This window comes from Crocuta crocuta, unplaced genomic scaffold (assembly GCF_008692635.1).
Source record: "Crocuta crocuta isolate KB4526 unplaced genomic scaffold, BGI_CrCroc_1.0 scaffold431, whole genome shotgun sequence".
In the NCBI taxonomy this organism is placed as follows: Eukaryota; Metazoa; Chordata; class Mammalia; order Carnivora; family Hyaenidae; genus Crocuta; species Crocuta crocuta.
Window position 1 is genome coordinate 4,918,395 of NW_027528859.1, and position 22,044 is coordinate 4,940,438.

Genomic DNA, 22,044 nt, shown 5'->3' on the forward strand with positions numbered 1-22,044 from the left:
ATTCCTATGCTTTACGCTGCTGGGATCATGCTCCAGCAAGTAAAAAGGCTACCGAGAAGGGATGCTCTTTTCTTGAGAGGCAGCTGTCACTGTTAACAGCAACAGCACAGTCTCTGGGTATCTGCTGGTATCTGCTTTTCTCCAGATCTGGAATGCCTTTGATTCCAGGTAAAGAGGAACCAGGTAGCCTCCTTTACCCCATTTCATGCCACGGCAGCAGCAAGTTGATTCTTCTTTCCCTGGAGTTAGTTATACATGGAGCGGGGTGGGAGGAGGGTAGATTAGGTATCTGCCAACCTTGGACCTCCAGCCCACTGGGAATAAAAAGGAAATCAGAAATAACAAGTGAACAGCAGGCCGCTGGGGAAGTAAAAGCAGGCGTGTCTCCACCGCACCCTCTCCCCACCTGGAGTAGCAGCCCTGATGCTTTAGTGTCATCATTGTTGTTGCTCTTATTATTATTATCCTCTATCTGCTCTGCTTTGGTGAGAGCAATTCCTTCTGCTTAGAGAGACCATAAAACCATGTGGGGATGAAGAGTGAACTAACGATTTATGCAGCAGACTACTTACTTACTTATTTACTTATATCTAAATGTTTTTGGAAGATGAACTTCATAACTAGCAGGACCCTTTTCCCTATAGTGTGTAGCCCCTCAGGTGCTGGGATAAATTAAGTTAGTGACTGTTTAGTTAGCAGATTCTAAGGAGATTTTATTGGCCACAAAGTGTACCACATTTCTTGGGACTCAGATATTGTCCCAGCCCAAACAAGACTCAGAGACATTCATAAAAATCCTTAAGCCTCAAAATTACAATAATTCCCAAGCTACTTTCTTGTTCTTCCCCTCCCTTAATGTGATGAGAGTGGAAGGAACCTACATGAAGAGTTTACAATCTTTGTCTTTGTCTTGTTTTTGGTATTAATTACCCTTTGACATTCCAGAAATCCCCCAAGTCAGACTTCAAACATTTAAATTCTGATTTTGTTTTAGTGTTTTATTTATTTCTAAGAGAGAGAGAGAGAGACAGTGGGAGCAGGGGAGGGTCAGAGAGAGAGGGAGACACAGAATCTGAAGCAGGCTCCAGGCTCTGAGCTAGCTGTCAGCACAGCTGACAGCCCAAAGCGGGACTCAAACCCACGAACCATGAGATCATGACCTGAGCCGAAGTCGGATGCTTAACCAACTGAGCCACCGAGGCATCCCTTAAATTCTAGATTTTATACACTAGACTGGAAGGAAGATTCTTTACTTTTTCTACCTATAGCTTTAGGTAATGAACTAGTGAATTTACTAATGAACTAGTAAGCTAAGGCAGTTCATGGAAGAAGATTATGAGAAAAACATTAGAACAGAAACAAACTTAGAAAATACATGGACATTTTACAACATAATGGCAGGGGGAGATGGGGTATGTGGGCAGGTAGAAAAGTCCCATTTAACCAAAACCATCCCAATCACTGCTCTTTTGACTCATGGAATTCCAGAATATTAGAGCTGGAAGGGCCCTAAGAAACCATGTAGTTTAATGCCTTCGGTTCATAGAGGAGGAAACAGACCCAGAGAGGAAAAGTACCTTGCTCTCGGATTATGTATTTGTCTTACTGGGTACAGCTGCGGTTATGGCCAGCCCAGCGAAGTTGCCTTGAAGGGAAATGGGTACAAAGAGATGATGGCTGCTGAGGACATGTTCTGGGTGACCACGGTTACCTGTGAAGGTGCGACGGTCATCTTCTGAACTGTGCTCACTGAGGCACAGGCGGGTAGAACACACCAAATTGCCAGCGAAACAAGAACAGATATTGCAGTCAATGTTAAAGGATGTCCCATGACCTGAGAAAAAAAGAAATAAAATGTTGATCTATTCTATGCATTTATAAATATATCATAAATTTTAAAATGTAATAGTTTAAATAAAGTTTTAAAATAGAAATTCTTGAAAGATGACTTATGAATATACAAACTGGGGGAGTTAAATCTGTAATACTTATATTTTCTTATTTAATTCCCACCATATCCTTCCAAACCCTAATGTGCTAGTCTCACCAGATGGCTCCCTATTCTCTGAGAATGCTTCCGGCTGTCCCTTCTGCCTCACATGCTCCTCTCCTTCTGGAACTTTGCTCAAGTCTCCCGAACCAGCCCTGATGCTATCTTTGAATCAAAGACTCCCCTGATGCCCTGGTAGGAGTGACTAGGTTCTTGAAGGACACCACTTGGTTTGCTCCCTTCTGTGGCTCAAATTCTCCCCCATCTGATCATGTACAGTATGACCTCAATCCCTCAGGCCAGTTTTAGCCCCATAAGGCACTAGTATGTTCTTCTGTAAGAAACAGGCCTTTAATCAGTGGAGCCTATGGAAGGAATGAATAGTTTATCCTCGGATATATTCTGTGGTCCAAGGTACCTACCCTACACTTTGGCTAAATAGGATATGGATTAAAAAATGAATACCTAGGGGTGCCTGGGTCAATTAAGTGTTGGACTCTTGATCTCAGCTTAGGTCATGATCTCATGGTTAGTGAGACTGAGCCTGAATCAGGCTCTGCACTGACAACACGGAGCCTGCTTGGGATTCTTGCTCTCCCCTTCTCTCTGTCCCTACCCTACTCATTCATTTTTTTTCTCTCTCTCTCAAAATAAATAAACTTAAAAAAATGAATACATGACTTGTTCTAGGGCAGACACTTGCAGCCTCTTTTTAGCCAAAAGATCTTCTTTCAAATGAGATCTCACATAGAAAAGTAAACCAACAGTTATATAAAATCTGTACTCTGATCGATGGGGATGGGGATGGAGGTAGGGGTGAGGGTAGCAGAGTGAACGCTGTGGGGGAGTACATTCTCAAAAGTAGCATTTTTTTCACAATTTTATTATTAATGTTTTATTTATTTCTGAGAGAGAGAGAGAAACAGCATGAGCAGGGGAGGGTCAGAGAGAGAGGGAGACATAGAATCCGAACACAGAGCCCGATGCGGGGCTCGAACCCACAAACCGTGAGATCATGACCTGAGCTGAAGTCGGACGTTTAACTGACTGAACTACCCAGGCATCCTGTTTTTCACAATTTTTAAGGTCATATATTGACATGAATGGTTGTTAGGGGTATAAGCAAAAAATGGTTAAGGAAGCAGTGAGAAAGCAAGACTCTCAGACTTTTAGAGAGGGCATCAAAGGGTGGTATTTTTTTTTTTATTCCAAGATTTTATTTATTTATTTATTTATTTGGAGCAAGAGTTGGGGGAGGGCAGATGAGGAGGGAGAGAGAAGAGAGAGAGAAAGAGAGAGTGAATCTTAAGCAAGCTTCATGCCCAGTGCAGAACCCCCACTGGGCTCGATCTAATGACTGTGAGATCAGGACCTGAGCCAAAATCAAGAGTTGAACACTTAACTGGCTGAGCTACCCAGGCACCCCCAAGATTTTATTTAAATTCAAGTTAGTTAACAGAGTGTAGCATTTGTTTCAGGAGTAGAACCATGTAGACGTAACACCCAGTGTTCATCACAAGTGCCCTCCTTACCGCCCATCACCCATTTAGCCCACCGCCCCCCCACCTCTTTCCAATAACCCTCAGTTTGTTCTCTGTAGTTAAGGGTCTCTTATGGTTTGTCTTTCTCTGTTTTTATTTTGTTTTTCTTTCCCTTCCTGTATGTTCATCTGTTTTGTTTCTAAAATGCCACATATGAATGAACTCACAGTATTTGTCTTTCTCTGACTTATTTCACTTAATATAGTACACTCTAGTTTCCTTCCCATCACTGCAAATGGAAAGATTTCAGTCTTTTTCATGGCTAAGTAATATTCCATTATATGTGTAAAAAGGATGGCACTTCGTAACCTGCTCTCTTCCAATGCTTAGTCAATAGTGTAGTTCCCATCCTCCAGTTCGCTTTCCACCATCTCAAACTCTAAAGTTTACTTCCAGTGAAGACATACAATTGAGGAGAAAAAGCACACCTGTGTCCTTGCCTGTGGAATACACGGGCTCTGGAATCAGACAGGTCTGGGACTGAATTCTGTTTTGGTCACTTACTAGCTGGGTGAGCATCAGCTTCTTCATAACAGTACTGAACCACAGAGCAGCCGGGAGGCTCACATGTGATAACACAGGCCAAGACTTAGCGTAGCACTTCGCACACAATTAAAAGCTCAGTAAGTGCTAATTAATTATTATTAGTTATTAGTCCCTTCTTAAGGAGGCTCCTAAGAGGTTCCTTAGAAATCTTAGTGTCCTGGGGTACCTGGGTGGCTCAGTCGGTTGAGCGTCCAACTTCAGCTCAGGTCATGATCTCGTGCTTCATGGGTTCAAGCCCCACATCGGGCTCTGTGCTGACAGCTAGCTCAGAGCCTGGAGCCTGCTTTGGATTCTGTGTGTGTGTCTCTCTCTCTGACCCTCCCCTGCTCATGCTGTCTCTCTCTCTCTCTCTCTCAGAAATAAATGAAAACATTAAAAAAAAATCTTAGTGTCCTGTAGAGTACAGTTTGGAAAATACTTCCCTGGAGGATCTGATTTGTAGACCTTACTCTGGTGGGAATCTATCCAATGTCCTTCCTACAAAGTTAAGAGAAACAATCTCATATTAAAACCAAAAAGCAAATATAAACAGTCCAAGACTCACTTTTTCTTTTTCCTCCAACAATACATGACTTCTGAAGATCTATACAGTGCATCTCCATACAGTTTTCCAAGAGTCCACTTTGTCCACATGAGCAAATTTTATAACAACCAACTTCCCCGGCAGATGATGGCACCTGGATTAGTGTCCCTTGACGGACGATGAAATCAGAGGCTTCTCCCAATTTGCAACCTATACAAACAAAAATTAGCTTAGAGAGATAGCATTGTTCTATGTCATTGTTTTATGACATTACATATACTTTACATAAGTCTCATAGAGGTACTGTGTGGCTATTGAACATTATGTAATAGCACTAAGTTAAAGAATTGGTTTGGTTCACTAACCAAAACATATCATCTCAAATGAAAAATTCCATGTTCCATGAGAAGATGCTGATTAAGGACCTGTACCCCAAAGTTAGCTACAGTTCAGTACAAAAATACTATAAGATATGTACTTTTTATTGCTTTGACTTATCAAATATATTTAAAAATCACAGATATTTTAAGAATAGAGTATGGAAATGGACAATATTTTTAGAATATTCTCGGTCAGGAAAACTTTTAGTGTTGGAATTCAAGCATACCTTAAATTCATAGAAAAGCTGAATACTTGATTGGGTTTAAGGAAAACCCATTCATTTCCAATTTTAACAAGATTTATCATGACTCTGTAACTGATATATTTCTGATATATTATAGATCCTTTGAGACATCAGCTTTATTTAATTCAATCTTCTATTCCTTTTAACATCACAGATATTTTTCAATGGTGATTTTAACATAATAAACATTTTCAATTGGGAAATAGATAAAAGGCAACAAAATATTGCCACAACTGTACTCTAAAGGGATGCACAAAGAGATAAAGACTTTCAAAATTCTATGGGATAAACATTTTTTATTCAAGAGGCCTCCTGCATTTCAAAAACAAAAATATCAGTCTTAAAATCATATGCATCTTGGAGAGCTGGGGGGGGGGGCTCAGTCAGTTAAGTGCCCCACTCTTGATCTCAGCTCAGGTCACTATTTCACAAATTTGTAAGAGTGAGCCCCTCGTCAGGCTCTGCTGACAGTGCAGAGCCTACTTGGGATTCTCTCTCTCCCTCTCTCTGCCCCTCCCCACCCCAAATAAATAAACTTAAAAAAAAATCACATGCATCTCAATAAAACATTAAGCTTTATGGAGATAATTACACATCCCAGTGAGTGTGCCATTTCTCCATATAACTAAAGGGAAGAAAAGAAAAAAATCACTACATGCAGATTTTCTCAAATGTTACAACATGGAAGAAAATACACAAAAAGTGGCTCAAGAGTTTTTATTCTTTTGTTGCCAAGAACCCTATAACTCATTATGAGAGTCAGTTCACAATCTAAATGATAATTGAAAATTATATTTGTCTTTGTCTTCTCCTGCCTATTTAACTAACACGTGTTTATTGGGAAAACCTCAAATGTTACAGAAAAATATAAGTTAGAATCTAAAGTCTATTGTAACCTCACTATTCCAAAGATAATGCCTATACAGAAATACCAGTAGCAATCCATACCCGCCCTACATTCACACCCATCTGCCTCTTACCTTGAACACAAACATATGGAAGGCAGGGATCTCCAGACGGACACCCCTTCCGGTTTACCTCACAGAGCTCATTAGCAGGGCAAGGGTTTGGGTTACAGGGATGAGTGACCTCTTCTACAATGTTACCCAAAGTACTAGGCCCTGAAAAACAAAACACAGATCAGTTTAACCAACCCCAGAAGGAAACGGAAGTCTGTAAATTATCCGAATTAATTATGGCTTTAATAAATGGAGAGCTCATGAGCATAACATGAGGCCTGATTCTAATAAACTACTAAAATACAGAGATTCTCTGATCATTTGTGAATTTAGCAACATACATTCATTCACCTGCTTATTTATTGGGTACCTACAATATGCTGGACAAGTTTCTAAGCACTAGAGACATAGTGGTTAACAAAACAGATAAATCTCTAACATAGAATTTACATTCTAGTTGGAAAATATACAATAAATAGACTGGGCATCTGTGTGTGCACATGTGTTTCCATGTATATAAATGAAAAAGGCACCTACTTTTTCAATAGGTAATAAGTTGTTTTCTGATATGTAATAAGTTGTATAAAGGGATGGAAAATGACTTACTTTGGGTAAGGGGGTCAAACAGGTGCTTATGCCTAAAAGGAATAACTCAGCACATTTTACCATAAACCATAATAACTCACTATGGTAAGACAGATGCTGTACCATGATTATATTTGTTAACTTGTGAAATAATGACTAAGAGTCTCATGTATAATATTTAAAGAAAGTTAATATTAAATTTTGTTTGAATATTAAAATTCAAACAAAAACATTTCTTGAACCTTTTTCATTCTGAACATACATTTCACTGCTCTAATAAGGTCTAGGCTAGTGGAGATATTAGTTTTGCTTACTTAATTTTAGGCCAGACTCAGACTGTTAGGCTAATAAAGGTATCAGAGTTCTTGGAGTTCATCACATCCAGCCCAATCCTTTTATAAATAGCAAAGCTGAGGCAGAAAGAAGTGATCTGTTCAAAATCACAGAGGCCTATATTCTAGCCAAGGCTCTCTTTTTTGCTATACTGGTCACAAAGGCTAAGGTACATAGTTTGCTGGCCTTAGGAAAATGTGGCCAATATCATTAGCTGCAAATCTAGCATCTACTCTTTTCTTTCTGCTCGCTAATAACAGAAATCCAATTTTGCTTAGAGTGACAATGGGCCCACAGCTAAAAATATCATCTTCCTCAGTTTCCCTTACAGCAAGGGTGGTTTTCCCTTACACTAGGATATGGTGGCTAGAGTCCCAGGAGTCATGTTGTGATAATAAAGTACTTGAAGTTACCTTGATGATGGAAACCAAGCATTAAGGACGGTGCATAAAGCAAAAGAAGCCTGGACTCTATATGGGGGAGCCACTGTAACAGCCTTGGACTATTTACTTTGGGTTTTCTCTTACTACTACCTGTTTTTCTGTTATTTGCAGTAGAACTCAGTCCTATCTGACACAGGGAAAACAAAGAAATGAGGAACAGGATCCAGGTCTGCCTTTCCAGCCAGTTTGGGACATGAGTGCCCCCTGGTGGCAGCATAGACATTTGGTGTGTATATGGGTTCCACTCATCATCCCTCTGGTTTCCACCACGCATGGTCACCTCCTGCCAAGAAGCTCAGCTCCGGGATCCCTCAATGAAATACCAACTTATTCTTCTAACCCTTGGCCTAACTCTTGACAGGAGTATTTCGGCAGAGACAAAAGTTCCACCTTCGTGTACTAACCCAGACCGTCATTCCTTACTTCTATTTGGTGTGTCAGTCTCAGCTAGTGCCTAGCTCAGGTGCATTACTATTCTGATGACAAAAAGCTGAAGATTCTCTGGAGAAATTTCACTCCCTGGTCAAATCATGGCAAGGAAACAGCATTGATATGGAGCTGTTATCTTAGAATACTGGCCCCAAATTCACTGCTTAGAATTCCTGATTGATAATAGTTTATCACTTCCTCAAACTGATAAGATAATCACTTGTGCCTATATATTTTAAGAGGACAATTCTTTCCAGGCCAAAAAGGCCAAGCATATAAGATTAGAGTCTGCAACTGAGATAGTAACATTGAACCACACATTCTCAACAGACAGATGTTTATCCAAAGCAAACATGAAGGGCAGATATAGAAGGGAGAAGTATTTGAAATCTAAAAAAACAAAATACTTACTGAGGTATGTCTCCAAAGGTATACAATTCTCTAGGTCATCTTTAGGTGACAGAAGGTTACAAATACTTTCAGCTGTGTGGTCATCGGGGAATTTATTCTGATTCCCACATTTCTTGAGAATATCCACACAATCTGATCTTAAAAAGAAAAATACACACAAGTTTGGGGTTCAAGAAACCTCCTCATATTGTCTAATCAATATCAGTCCTGTTTCTGAAGCTTTCCAGAAGGTGAGTTTTCATAACAATGTTTCACAATTGGTTAGATCAAAGTAATGGCAAAAGAAAACAGTAGTCATAGAAGACCTAAGGCTGAACAGTGGTAAGTAATGTATTATGGTATCAAAGCATCCCTAGCTTTCTCTTATCTGAGATCAAAGTCCTTGCTCAAATTTTACACTCATACAGTTACTACTATTGATGTGGCGTGTCCCCGTCTTTGAAAGGAAATTAAGCTAAGCTCTTTGCAAAATCATACATCCTTTCTTTCAGGACCTTATGCATGCTTGCTTTTTCCTTCCTCCCTTCCTCCTTCCCTCCCTTTCTCTTTTTAAATATCTTTTTAGTTATCAACATTAAGGTGTTTCACCTATAACAACTGGAAGTACACTACTTTAAAATTTTTTCAGTCTTCAAAAGGGATTTGACTCGTTTTCTATACATTTTTCATACTAAGAGTCTATAAATTTCCCACTGGTTGCCTCTAATTGTCGCCCAAATTACCCCTTACACAGGTCATCCCCAAGTCATGCCAGAGAATAGATCTGGATCCTGTTTAAGGTTGAAGTAATCTGCAAGCAGTCATCAAGTCCCCAGCAGCACCAAGGCGCACACCAACATCTTAGGGGCTGGACGTTAATTTGGTTTTTAGAAAAGTTTTTTTGAAAAATAGATGTTTAAAGATCAGCTGGCATATATTACGATGTGGCCAATACTAGTGGTTTCACTCTGTATAGCAGCTTTCCTCTTTACTTCATCCTAGATCTCCTAAGCAAACCATTCACAACATGTTTGCTAGAAACCGGTCCCAATGACTACAATCACTAATTCCTTCATTCATCACACATTTATGGAGCACTTTTTGTGTGTCAAGATTATGCTAATCACTGAAGGGGAGAAAAAGAGAAAAGAGGAGATAAGAAAAAGGAGGCACAAAGAAGAATAAACTCAAGGAGAGCAAAGGCTAACCAAATGTAAGACAAGTATACAAAATAAAATATAAAAATAGAATTGTGTATTGAAATTACTCACTAAAGGTTTCTGGAACTAAATTCCATAAGAAAAGGTCAAATAAAGGCCTATAAAATTTTGTAGGAGGGATAAATTACTATTAGCTGGAGAAATCTGGAAAGGTTCCATGGGAATGACGGGCATTTGAGAGGGGCTAAGAAATATAGGCAGTAGGCAAGTGGAGATGGAGGAGTATCTCAAGCAGAGGAGGAAAAAGTAGGAAAGCACTTGACATGTGGGGGTGATGGGCAAAGGGAAGTGGTGGGAGGGAAAACTCTAAAGATAGGCTGTGGTTCAGATCATGGTCTGAACAAGACTGGAGAGTAATTACCATGAAAGAAACTTACTTGCAAATAATACTTCCCCGTGATTTCCTATGACAAGGTTTAATCTGCAGTGAACAAGCTACTGCTTTCCACATTTCCGGCTGGCACTTCTTAATGTCAAGAACAGGTATGTTGATAAAAGGCATCTTTATGCTTCCTTTTTCCCACAGCTTCATGTCATTCATGGCTCCTTGATCTGACTGAGCATTACAGCTCCTAAAAAGTTCTGTTGGCCTGAAAAGCAAAAAGGCCAGAATTGAGAGGCAATTATTTTCTAGAGAGAAGTAATGGGTAAAATCCTGACATACTAATGCATCAGGAAAATCTGGTGTTTTTAAAGAAAGTACCTATGGCGCATCAGAGGATATCAGCTTTGAATGTATGGAGATTCAATGCAGACACATTAAGATTTTGACTGCATCTTTCCTTTTTAATACAAGTTAAAAACTTAAATGCTCTGTATGGGGCTATCATCTCTAGACTTTCATACTACAAAATAAATGAGTTCCAAGTTTTAAAAACTGAGGTATAATTTTTTTGTAAAAAGAAAATACACAAATGGGACAGGTGATAGCTATGCTTGTGGTGAACAGGACACAATGTATAAGCCTGTCAAATTACAAAGTTGTAGACTTGAAACTAATGTAACATTGTGTGTCAACTATACTAAAAAAATAAAAAAAGGCACAGATTTTATAAGTACAGATTGGTGTGACCTGACAAATGTGTACATTCACATAAACACACCCAAATCAATTAAGGAGCATTTCCATCATGTCACAAAGTTCCCTTGCGTCCCTGTCCAGTCAATGCCCTTCCCATTGACTATACCCCAGAGGCCACCTCCATTCATACCTATATCACCATATATTAATTCTGTCATTCTAGAACTTTATATAAATGAGAACATATTGTATGTACTCTTTTGGGTCTGGTGTCTTTGGCTAATCAATTTTTTTAGATTTACCTTTGTCATGTATATTGCAAGTTGTCTGTTTCCTTTTATTGTTGAGTGGCATTCTATTAATAAATGTACCACAATTTGTTTATCCTGGCAGTTCTCACACTTTTGATCTTAGGACCTATTTACACTCTTAAAATTTCTGTATTCTCAAAAAGCTTTTGTTTATGTGGGTTATAACCACCAATATCTATGACATTATAAATCAAAACATCTTTTGATTCATAGTTCCTAATTCATTTAAAATGGGTTTAATAAACCCATTACATGTAAGAAGTAATATTTTTATCAAAAGTAACTATATTTTTCAAAATAAAACTAAAATTAGTGAGAAGAATAGGACTATTTCACAGTTTTGAAAATATCTTTAATATCCGGCTTAACAGAAGACTGCTGGATTTTCATATCTTCTCTTGACTTCAGTCTGTTGTTACAGCGCATTTTTTTAAAGCTTATTTATTTATTTTTGGGAAGGAGAGAGAGAGTATGGGAGGGAGAGAGAGAAGGAAAGAGAGAATCCCAAGCATGCCATCAGTGCAGAGCCTAATGCAGGGCTTGAACTCATGAAATGTGAGATCATGTCCTGTGCTAAAATCAAGGGTTGGTCACTTAACCGACAGCCATCCAGGCACCCCAGTTACATCATCCCAGTGTTTTATATCATTGCGAAAACTCTACTGCTTCACTCTTGGGAGAATGAGAGTGAAAAAAGATCGCAGCTTAGTGTTATTATAAAAATAGTTTTGATCTCATGGGGTTTGGGAACCATGGACCACACTTTGAGAAATGCTCGTTTATTCATTCACCTGTTTATAGACAAAAAGTTTGTTTCCAGGGGCGCCTGGGTGGCTTAGTCGGTTAAGCGTCCAACTTTCGCTTAGGTNTAAAAAAATAAAAAAAAAAGTTTGTTTCCAGTTTTCATGTCTCTTCATGGCTACAAATGGCATTTTTGGGTCATAACTTTCTAAGAAACTGCCAAACTATATTCTAAAGTGGTTACACCATTTTACACTCTAAGCCACGATGTATGAAAGTTCCAGGTGCTTTATGTGCTTGTCCGTCTTTTTTAGTTGTAGATGGGGTTTTAAAAATTGCATTTTGCTGATGACTAGGCACGTTGAACACCTTTTCAGGCACTTATTATTTATTCAGGTATCTTCTTCTGTGAAGTATCTTTCTAGTTATTTGCCCTTTTTAGAAAAAGTTGTTTTTTCACTATTGAGTTATAAGAGTTTTTAATATATTCTGGATATAAGTCCTGCTTCAAATATGTATTACAAATACTTTCTTCCAGTTTTGGTTTGCCTTTTCATTTAAAAAAATTTTTTTTAAGTTTATTTATTTTGGGGCACCTGGGTGGCTTAGTCGGTTAAGTGTCCAGCTTTCGCTTAGGTCATGATCTCGCGGTTCATGGGTTCGAGCCCCGCATCGGGCTCTGTGCTGACTGCCAGCTCAGAGCCTGGAGCCTATTTCAGAGTCTGTATCTCCCTCTCTCTCTGACCCTCCCCTGCTCATAATGTCTCTCTCTCTCTCTCTCTCCTAGAAATAAAAATAAATAAATAAAGAAATAAAGAAATAAAGTTTATTTATTTTGAGAGAGAAAGAGCAAGAGAGAGTATGTCAGTGGGGAAGAGGCAGAGAGAGATAGAGAGAGGATCCCAAGCAGGGTCTTCACCACCAGCACAGAGCCCAATGCAGGGTTTGAACTCACAAACCACGAGATCATGACATGAGCCAAAGTCGAATGCTTAGCTGACTAAGCAACTCTAGCAGCCCTGCCTTTTCATTTTCTTTTTTTTTTTAATTTTTTAAATGTTTTATTTATTTCTGAGAGAGAGAGAGAGAGAGAGACAGCATGAGCAGGGGAGGGTCAGAGAGGGAGGGAGACACAGAATCTGAAACAGGCTCCAGGCTCTGAGCTAGCTGTCGGCACAGAGCCCGATGTAGGGCTCAAACCCACAAACCGTGAGATCATGACCTGAGCCAAAGCTGGAGGCTTAACCGACTGAGCCACCCAGGCGCCCCTCATTTTCTTAATGGTGTCTTTTGATGAGCAAAATTTAAAAAAATTTTTTTAATTTATTTTATTTAGCTAAAATATTTTATTGGGATATAATTTACAAAGAATATAATGGACAGATCTTGAGAGTTAAATAAGTTTTGAAAATTGTATTCATCCATGTAATCAAAACCTCAGACAAGATATGGAATATTTCTATTACGTCACAGAATTCCCTTATGCCCACTTCCAGCCAATTTCCTCTTCCAAAGGCATTATCTTTCTGATCTTTATCCTCATAGGTTACTTTTACCTATTCTTGGTCCTCATACATACAGAATTACAAAGCCTTTATTTTATATTGGGCTTTTTTCATTCAACATATGACTCATCCATATTTTGGGGTTCATCAGTAGTTTAGCTTTTTTCCTTACTGTGTACTATTCCATTGTTCAGCTACACCATGATATGCTCTTTCATTCCCTTCTTGATGTACATTTTATTTATTTTCCCCCAAATTCTGGGTTCTTATGAATAAGGTTGCTATATAAGTCTTTTTTGGAATTAGATTTTCATGTCTCTTGGGTAAATGCTTCAGAATGGGATTGCTGGGTCATGAACTTGACTTTTTAACACACTGCAAGGAAACTCTCCAAAGTTCTTAAACCATCTTATATTCCAGCAGGGAAGTATGAGAGCTCCACTTGCTTCACATGTTGTCAGTCTTTTTTTTTTTTTTTAATGTTTATTTTTGAGGGGAGAGGGAGGGACAGAGAGGTGAATGCGAAGCAGGCTCCAGGCTCCAAGATGTCAGCGCAGAGCCTGGCGCAGGGAGCAAACTCACAAACTGCGATCATGACCAGAGCCAAAGTTGGATACTCAACCAACTGAGCCACCCAGGCGCCCCCCGAGACTGTTGGTCTTTTAATTTTAGCTATTCTAGTGGGTGTGAGGAGGCATCTCACTGAGCTTTTAATTTGTATTTTGCATCAAAAAAGACAAAGAACTTTTTTGTACATTTAAATGGCTATTTTGATGTCATCTCTGGTGAAAGACCCTTGACATGCTTTTGCCCATTTTAAAAATTGGGTTGGTTAGTTTTTTATTATGAGATTGTAGGAGTTATTTATATATTTTGGTTACAAGTCCTCTGTCAAATGTGTGTGAGTGTGTACACGTGGTACACTGAATATTTTCTCTCAGATTGTGGCTTGCCTTTTCAATTTTTAAATGGTGTCTTCTGGTGAACAAATGTTTACATTTGAACTCTAACTGTAAACATTTTTTCTTTTATAATTAGTACATTCTGTCTCCTATCTATAAGATCTTTGCCTACAGCCAGATTGTCAAGATATTCTCCTATGTTTTCTTCTAGAAGCTTTATATTTTCAGCTTTTATGTTGTGTTCTATGACCCATTTTAAATTAATTTTTGTGTATGATGTGAGATAGAGGTTGAGGTTCCTTTTTTATATATATATATATATACATATTCAACTGTTTCAGTGTTGTTTATTGAAAACATGTTTCTTTTTGCATTGAAATGCCTTGCTACCTTTGTTGAAAATCAATTTACTGTGTGTGAGTCTATTCTTGACTCTCTGTTTTGTCCTATTGATCCATTTGCCCAAACTTATGCCAATTTACATCGCTTTAATTTTCGTTACTTCAGGTACTATAAATTCTCCAAATTTGTTATTTTTTTGAAAATTCTTTTAGCTATTCTAGGTCCTTTGTATTTTCATTTGAATTTCAAAATTAGCATGTTAATTTCTATTTTAATTTTTAATTTTATTTTTTTTAAGTTTTTAAAATTTTTTTTTTTTTTTTTTTGANTCATGGTTCATGAGTTCAAACACTTTGTCGGGCTCTGTGCTGACAGCTCAGAGCCTGCAGCCTGCCTAAGATACTGTGTCTCCCTCTCTCTTTCCCTCTCCCCTGCTTGTGCTCTGTCTCTCTCTCCTCAAACATAAATAAACATTTAAAAAATATTAAGAAAAATAAAAAATAAAAATCCTGTTGGAATTTTTATTGGGACTGCACTGAATCTAGAAATCAGTTTCAGGAGAATTAACATCTTAACAATATTGAGTCTTCTAATCCATGAACATGGGAGCTCTCTCCATTTATTTACTGTCTTTAATTTCTTTCTGCAAAGTTTTCTTGTTTTCAGTGTATAGTTCCTAAATATTTTTTGTCAAATTTATCCTAAGTATTTCATGTTTTTTGACGCAATTGTATAAATTTGTATTTTTAAAATAAATTTCACTTTCCAGTTGTTTGTTACTAACACACAGGAATACAATTGGCTTTTGCATGTTAACCTTGTATCCTGTGACTTTGTTAAATTCAAGGATTTAAGGGGAGTTTGTATGGAAATTTGGGGGCATCTCCAAATTTGTGGTTCCCACCTTTCTGGGGTTTGCTACTCCCACAGGTAGCCAATGCAGCAGTCCCAAATTCTGATCTCTAACTCCTCTGCCCAAGACTGCTGATTTTTGTTTGAATTCTTTATGCCATGCAAGGAGACTGAGAGTCCCCATGGGGGAAAACTGGATATGTGGCATTCACACAGTGTGGTTTCTACCCGTCCTGCTTTTGGTCCCTCTCTAATGCCTTAAGACAATAGTTTTTTCAATATTTTAGACAGAGTTCATAATTGGTACCTGTAGAAGCATTAGTCTGATACAAACTATTCCACCATCTCTACAAGCGAGAACTATGTGTCTAAGTTTAACTTCAAACATTTCATAGATTTCAGATTTCCTCAATCTCTAAGCCAAGTCCTTATTGGCTAACATTCTATTACCAGCTATAAAGATATCTCAATTTTCTTGTTTGAAATAATATTCTGAATACTTTAGAAGAATGGGATTTGTGTTAGTTTGAACCTTCTTCTGGCCCAACTGAATGATTTTTTTTTCCTCTTTGCCCTCCTGATCTCCAGGCTGCAGCTCACAAAATCAGCCCCCTCTCATTCAGAAACTCTCTCTCTGGCTTCCTGATATGGTGTTCTCTAGGCTTTTGGATGCCTTTGTGTTTTCCTCACTGCTTGTTCAGCCATTAGGTTTTGGGCCCTTGTTTTTCTGACCAGGCTTGATAACCCAAGAAAATACAAGTAGGTAAGAAAATATTTTTGTATGAAATAGGGAACTCACTGAGTGAGACCTTCAACCGCCCTGAAGGTCCTTCAGAGGAGATCGGGCGTGTTCAGGGTGGTAGGGCCCATAGACATCCTGAAGGTCCTTCAAAGTAAACTGTTCACAAGAGGGCATTTGGATGGCCAAATTGTTCACAGTGATTTATTCTGCAGTAAATTGCTTCTACTGGTTGTGTAATAGAAGGGAGTGGGTAAGACTGGTAGACTGAAGGCAGAGAAGATTCTTGAATTCTGGGTGCTTTAAGTATCTCTAGTCTAGTCTAGTCTAGTCTAGTCTAGTCTAGTCTAGTCTTGAAGTGCTCCCTTTCCCAGAGGTGACGTATCAGATGGGTTATAGCATTTAAAGATGAAATCATAAAGAAATGCTCCTTCCTTTTAACTTGGCATCCGAGTAAAAATCAGAGTCAAGTGGTCTTTTCAATTACTTAAAAACAAGATAATTAATGACAAAATACTTCCATTCCATGTACAATAATTTGCACCTACCTGTTGTTAAAATTAGTACAGTAAGTAAGATTTCTACAGCCCAACTGGCAAGGTTCCCGAACATCTGCTAAACAAGTCAACATGGACACTTCCATTGGATTATATTCACAAAAGCGATCAAACTCTTGCCAACTCTGTGTATTGCCCCAGCTCATGCTATAAAGTTTCATGCACAGTTCCCTAAAACAAAGGCACAAATGTAGAAACACAGGTGAGCCAAATGAATACATTGTTTAGAATATGAACAAGAAGAAAGTACAAAAACCAAAAGACTAAAATTTATCTCCTAGAATTTAAAGCCATAAACAGAGCTTCACCATGAAAATGTTAGCCTTCTTTTAATCATCCATCTCTTTCCTTTCTGCCATGGTTGTTAACAAAGCTCAGTGCTAAATGTAATGTTTAATTATAGTATTTGTACATCCTTATTCTTGGCACAATTATTTCTTCTACTTCTGATCCCTCTTTTACCTTTAAAGTAAGATATATCTACACTTATGTTCCAATCACAGAAAGTAAAACTGTGATGTGGTCTTCAGACTTAACAAGCTTTACAGACTTAGGGTTCACTAGTTCTCCCTGAAAAATTACCCCCAAATCACTTATATTCCTTAAGATATACCAAGATACTCTACATGTAAAGGCTTATGTACTCCAAAGCTCCTATATACTATTGGATTTAATACATGACAATCTTATTTGTAGTACTCCATGATTACAAAGCAGCTTGACTACATGCATATAACTAAAATAATATCAGTACCATTTCCAAGGTGCCTTCACATTAGTTTAAGTTTTAAAATTTACAAATGTAATAAAAATGCAAAAAACCATAATGCATATAATATAAAATTTAATTCTACCAAAATACACAAAGTCAGAAGTAAAAATTTTCCACTCCTGCCACATTTTATTTGACTCTTAAAATTAACCCTTTGAGGAGGATGTCTTTACTTTCATAAGTTTGTTCATTTACTCTGCTGATGTTTTCTGAGTGCCTATTTTGTGTTAGACCCTGTTCAAGGCACTGGATATTCAGTGGTAAATAAGAGAGACAAGGTCTCTGCTCTCAATGGAGCTCATACATCATAGAGATAAAGATGCTGAGATCAAGTTATATTAGGTACTTTGAGCTGGAAACCAGTCCTTTCTCTAGCCCTTAACTTTCTCTATGACCTTGGACAGATGGTTTAATAACATCTCAGAGTTAGTTTTCTATATATAAGCAGGAATTACACAAGCTGACACCTATCAGAAGGTGACACAATCATCTTTTAAGGTTTCATGAAGAGAAAATAAGATGGAAATAAACCATAAAACCTTACATCAAGGTAAGGCAGGGCAAAGTGTTTTTTTAGTGAAGTTCTTCTAGGATGATGCAGGGATTCCAGTCTCCAGTGTCTTTAGGGCATAAACTCTTTTAAGGACATTCAAAGAATTACTCAGCATCCCTCCCATAAATATATTTATCAATGCCTGTCAGCAATTCAATTTCCTTAATTACAGGACCAACTTAACTTCTCTTTAAGATTTTTCTTTGGACATTTTCCAGTTTTTTAAAATATCTTTGGTAAAGTTTGATTTAGTTTGATTATGCTATTCTAAGCATAATTTTTACTAATTTCCATTTGGAAACCACAGAAAAGACTGTTTCATTCTGGTAGGTGATATTCGTTTCAGGATGTTTTAGTAATATGTACTTCCTTTTCACCTAAAATCTCCCTAGTAAAGCAAACTTCTATTTCACCTGTGTTCTACCACAACCTTAGTAATCTCCATTTATTCCTGTCTATAGATCGTTTCTGCCATCCTAAATCTGTATTGTTAATTTTTTTATCCTCAAGTGTATCATCCAAATGAATGCCAGTCCACTGTTCTCTACCTTTGGGTGTAAGTGCCAACACAGATCATGTACCAATATGTGCAAAAGGTTGGTTAATGTTCAAAGTTTCATAATTTAACAAAAAGAATATCCCTTAGATGTCAGATCAAAACATCTTCTAAACTCTAAGCTTACTTAATGATACTTTGGGGGTACAGTCCAAATTACATCATCTTTAAATATTTATTGCCCTGCCAATGCTAATCCTCTATACCCCCAAACACAGTTCTTTTGGCACTTGATGTTCAAAAACAATGTTTTCTATAAATGACACTCAATAAGTAAATGTGAGAATATAACATATATTTGCTAGACTTAAAATCATGAATTACAGTGCTATTTTCTACTGGTTTTAATAAAGGAAAATGAGATACTGACCTACACATTGAAGTGTTTGCTTTAGAACAACAATGCAATTTAGCCCCATCAAGGCCCGTGGAGGGAGGAGGATGTAGAGTGACTCCAGGGTGAACAGACTGTGAACTTTCAAGAAAGCACTGCCAAAGAGGATCCTGAGGCAAAGGCTGAGTTTTACAACCCTCGATGAGGCCATCAACAATCTCCATTTCTGTCTTCTTAGACATCAGAATTCTCTTGCAGGCACTCTGGCAAGCATAGTCTTTAGCTCTGTCACAGCAATATAAACCTACATTTTTAGAATATATGTGGCTTAATTAGCTGATTTTATGTCACGCACTGCTCAGAACAGAAGAACATGGTGGTGTACTGGAAACACTACTAGTGAGTCATATGTCCGTAGCTGCAGCACACGAGGCCTACCAAATTCTCTCTCCATTACTTGGCAGCACAGCAAATAACTGAAGAGCTATAGGTGGATTAGGTACCTATTCCCAGAATTCACCACTGCCCCCAGTCATGAGATCTTTAGCATCAATCCTATACCCTATATCAAGTCAATCCTATATCATGAAAGGTCATCTCGTCCTACACCTAAGAAGCCCTTACGTGCAAAGTATGTTAAGTTCCTGGAAAAGGTACTACAGATTAAACTGGAATTATTTCATGCTAGAAGCAACTGCCTAAAAGGGATTATGTTCTCGACAAAATGAGAGAGAAGAATAATTTCAATAGCAAAAACCACAAACGCCGTATTTCATGACATTCTGGGATGCAAAGCTCTTATATATCTCTCCAAGTTAATTAATCTAAGCTGTAATTTAAACAATATAATAGCAAACTCTGACAAAATATCAGTTTCCTTCTGCCTTTAATTTTCTACAAAGAATCAGAAAAGAAAAGCACTTCTAACCCGATTACAGAATTCAGAAGGGGTTCTTTGAAGTAGTTTTCTCAGGCATCTTTGACTTTTTAAGAAACATATTCAGGCATATCTTTTTGTAGCTTTTTCTTCTCCAGATTTCCTATGTATCAGTACAGACATTTGAGATGGTTGTTCTTCTAGCTTTAAAACATCTTTCTGGTTTTTGTTTTTATTTATTTTTTCAGAGCTGTTACCACCTGAGTTCCAGCAGCACCTCTGTATAGCCTAAATGTCAATTTCTACAACTCTGCCTTTCAAATGAATGAAGGTCATTTGATATTCATCCTCTGATAGTCATGATACAGTCATACCACAGTATGTCATAAGCTTTAGAATTCTGCTTTAGATGCTGGATATGCAGGGCACATAGCACTGCTTCTGAGTTTACAAAAACAAGTCTGTCAGCATCCCAGTATAAATCAAAACATTGGCATTCGGCTTATAAATCTCATCTTTTGTCAGTTTGGTTAAAAAGTCAATCGTTTCAAGTTTGGTCACCTCTAAGTAAAGAAAATGGATTATGGGATGTACAATGCTGAGACTTTGAAGACCCCATAAGGTGCAGGCTCATTAGGAGGCCCTGATTTTCAAAAATATCAGGATCTCTTCTCATTTTAATGATGCTTTTATTATAAAAGTAATAATTGTTCACCATAAAAATTCAAACATCACAAAAACAGACAATGTGGAATATGTATATAACTAAATATGTACCATACTATACACTTAGTTCTACAACTTGCTTTTTTTCTTTATTAGGTCTTGGACTTCTTTCTATATAAACATACTTTTGTCTTTATTTGAGTTACATAGTATTGTTACTATACAGATATATAATTTATTTCATCAATACCCTATTGACGGGTATTTAGGTTATTTCTAATTTTTCTTCATTACCATCAGTGTTGTAGCAAACATTTTTTTACGTGCGTAGATAGATTTTTGCAAATTTATGAGTTTTCTTGAAGGAGAAATTCTGAGAAATGGAATTCCTAGGTTAAAAGGTATGATCATTTGAAATTCTCAACTCCCTTTCAAAATATCCATACCAGGGGCTGGATGGTTCAGTCGGTTCAGTGTCCGACTTCAGCTCAGGTCATGATCTCACGGTTCATGGGTTCGAGCCCTGCGTCGGGCTCTGTGCTGACAGCTAGCTCAGAGCCTGGGGCCTGCTTCAGATTCTGTGTCTCCCTTTCTCTCTGACCCTCCTCTGCTTATGCTGTCTCTCTCTCTCTCTCAGAAATAAATAAAACATTTAAAAAAATTCAAAATCTCCATACCAATGAATTCTCCCATTCCCAGAAACAAAGAGTGCTTGCTTCCTTATACCCTTGACAGCTCTTCTTTCTTGGCATCTTTCAGCTGTGTTCATAACATTCAATCTGCCAAATCTAAACACCAAAGGAAGTCTGGTACTTCCCAAATGACCAAGACTGCAGATATCTACAAGAATTTACTTCCTTTTTACAAATTATTTTCCCAAAGGTTGAAGCAAGAGGAATATGTCCATTTTACTTACTATCTGTTGGGTTCCTCATTGGATAAGATTGGGTATAATTGTTCACACAGTGTATTAATTGTGGACTAACAGAGGCACAATAGTTTTCCACTGCTTTGATCTGAGACGGGCCGGGAGAAGAGTCTGTTCGAAAGATGGCTTGACAGTATTCTCGGCAATTTGTGTGATGGCCTGCATAACTGCAACAAACTGAGCCCACTAAGGGGGAAAAAAGGAGAAGATGTTGGAATGGAAACAGCTATTGGCTGACAAGAAAGCATCGTAATATTGATAGAAAAATGGAGAAATAAAACCATGCCGCAGAAGACAATTACTTTAAATCAACACTACTTTCGGAATAGCCATGAGGACATTCAGGTGCTTACTGGTACAAGAAAGTCTTATTCGTCAACTTAGAATCTACATAGTCCAGTGATTCTCAGCAGGAGCTGCACACCCCTGTGGGAGATTATGGAGATGCATGGAAGTGTTTTTGGTTTTCATGATGACTTGGGGAACTACTGGTGATATTTAGTGCATGGGGACATTGCTCTGCAGTGTACGAGGCAGTTTCACACAGCCAAAACTGTCTCCAAAATTCCTAATACTGCCCATGCTGAGAACCACTGGAACAGCTTCTTTTCATGTTAGACTTGTGGAGATTTACAAACAAAGCAAGGCAAACAAAACCAAAATAAAACAAGACCCCTTTGGGGGTTTTATAAAATAGGTCCAGTAAAAACTAAGAGAGATCAGGCTCATTTCATAAATTTGACACTTATATAACTATATATCTTGAAAAAAACTCAAAAGTTCTGTTCCATTTGAATATCTCCA

At 37.9% G+C, this 22,044-nt stretch overlaps 1 protein-coding gene across 1 annotated transcript in view; it reads right to left on the reverse strand.

Annotated features, from left to right (window-relative positions):
* The window catches only part of RECK (reversion inducing cysteine rich protein with kazal motifs), an 82,951-nt gene that overhangs the window by 21,799 nt on the left and 39,108 nt on the right, over positions 1 to 22,044 (reverse strand). Inside the window, exons 8-15 of the mRNA XM_077756194.1 lie at positions 21,229 to 21,426; positions 18,806 to 19,073; positions 16,546 to 16,725; positions 9,962 to 10,174; positions 8,386 to 8,522; positions 6,206 to 6,346; positions 4,622 to 4,810; positions 1,712 to 1,834 (exon numbers count right to left, since the gene is read on the reverse strand). Of these exons, the coding sequence (XP_077612320.1) occupies positions 1,712 to 1,834; positions 4,622 to 4,810; positions 6,206 to 6,346; positions 8,386 to 8,522; positions 9,962 to 10,174; positions 16,546 to 16,725; positions 18,806 to 19,073; positions 21,229 to 21,426 (1,449 nt within the window). The remainder of the gene's footprint in view (positions 1 to 1,711; positions 1,835 to 4,621; positions 4,811 to 6,205; positions 6,347 to 8,385; positions 8,523 to 9,961; positions 10,175 to 16,545; positions 16,726 to 18,805; positions 19,074 to 21,228; positions 21,427 to 22,044) is intronic.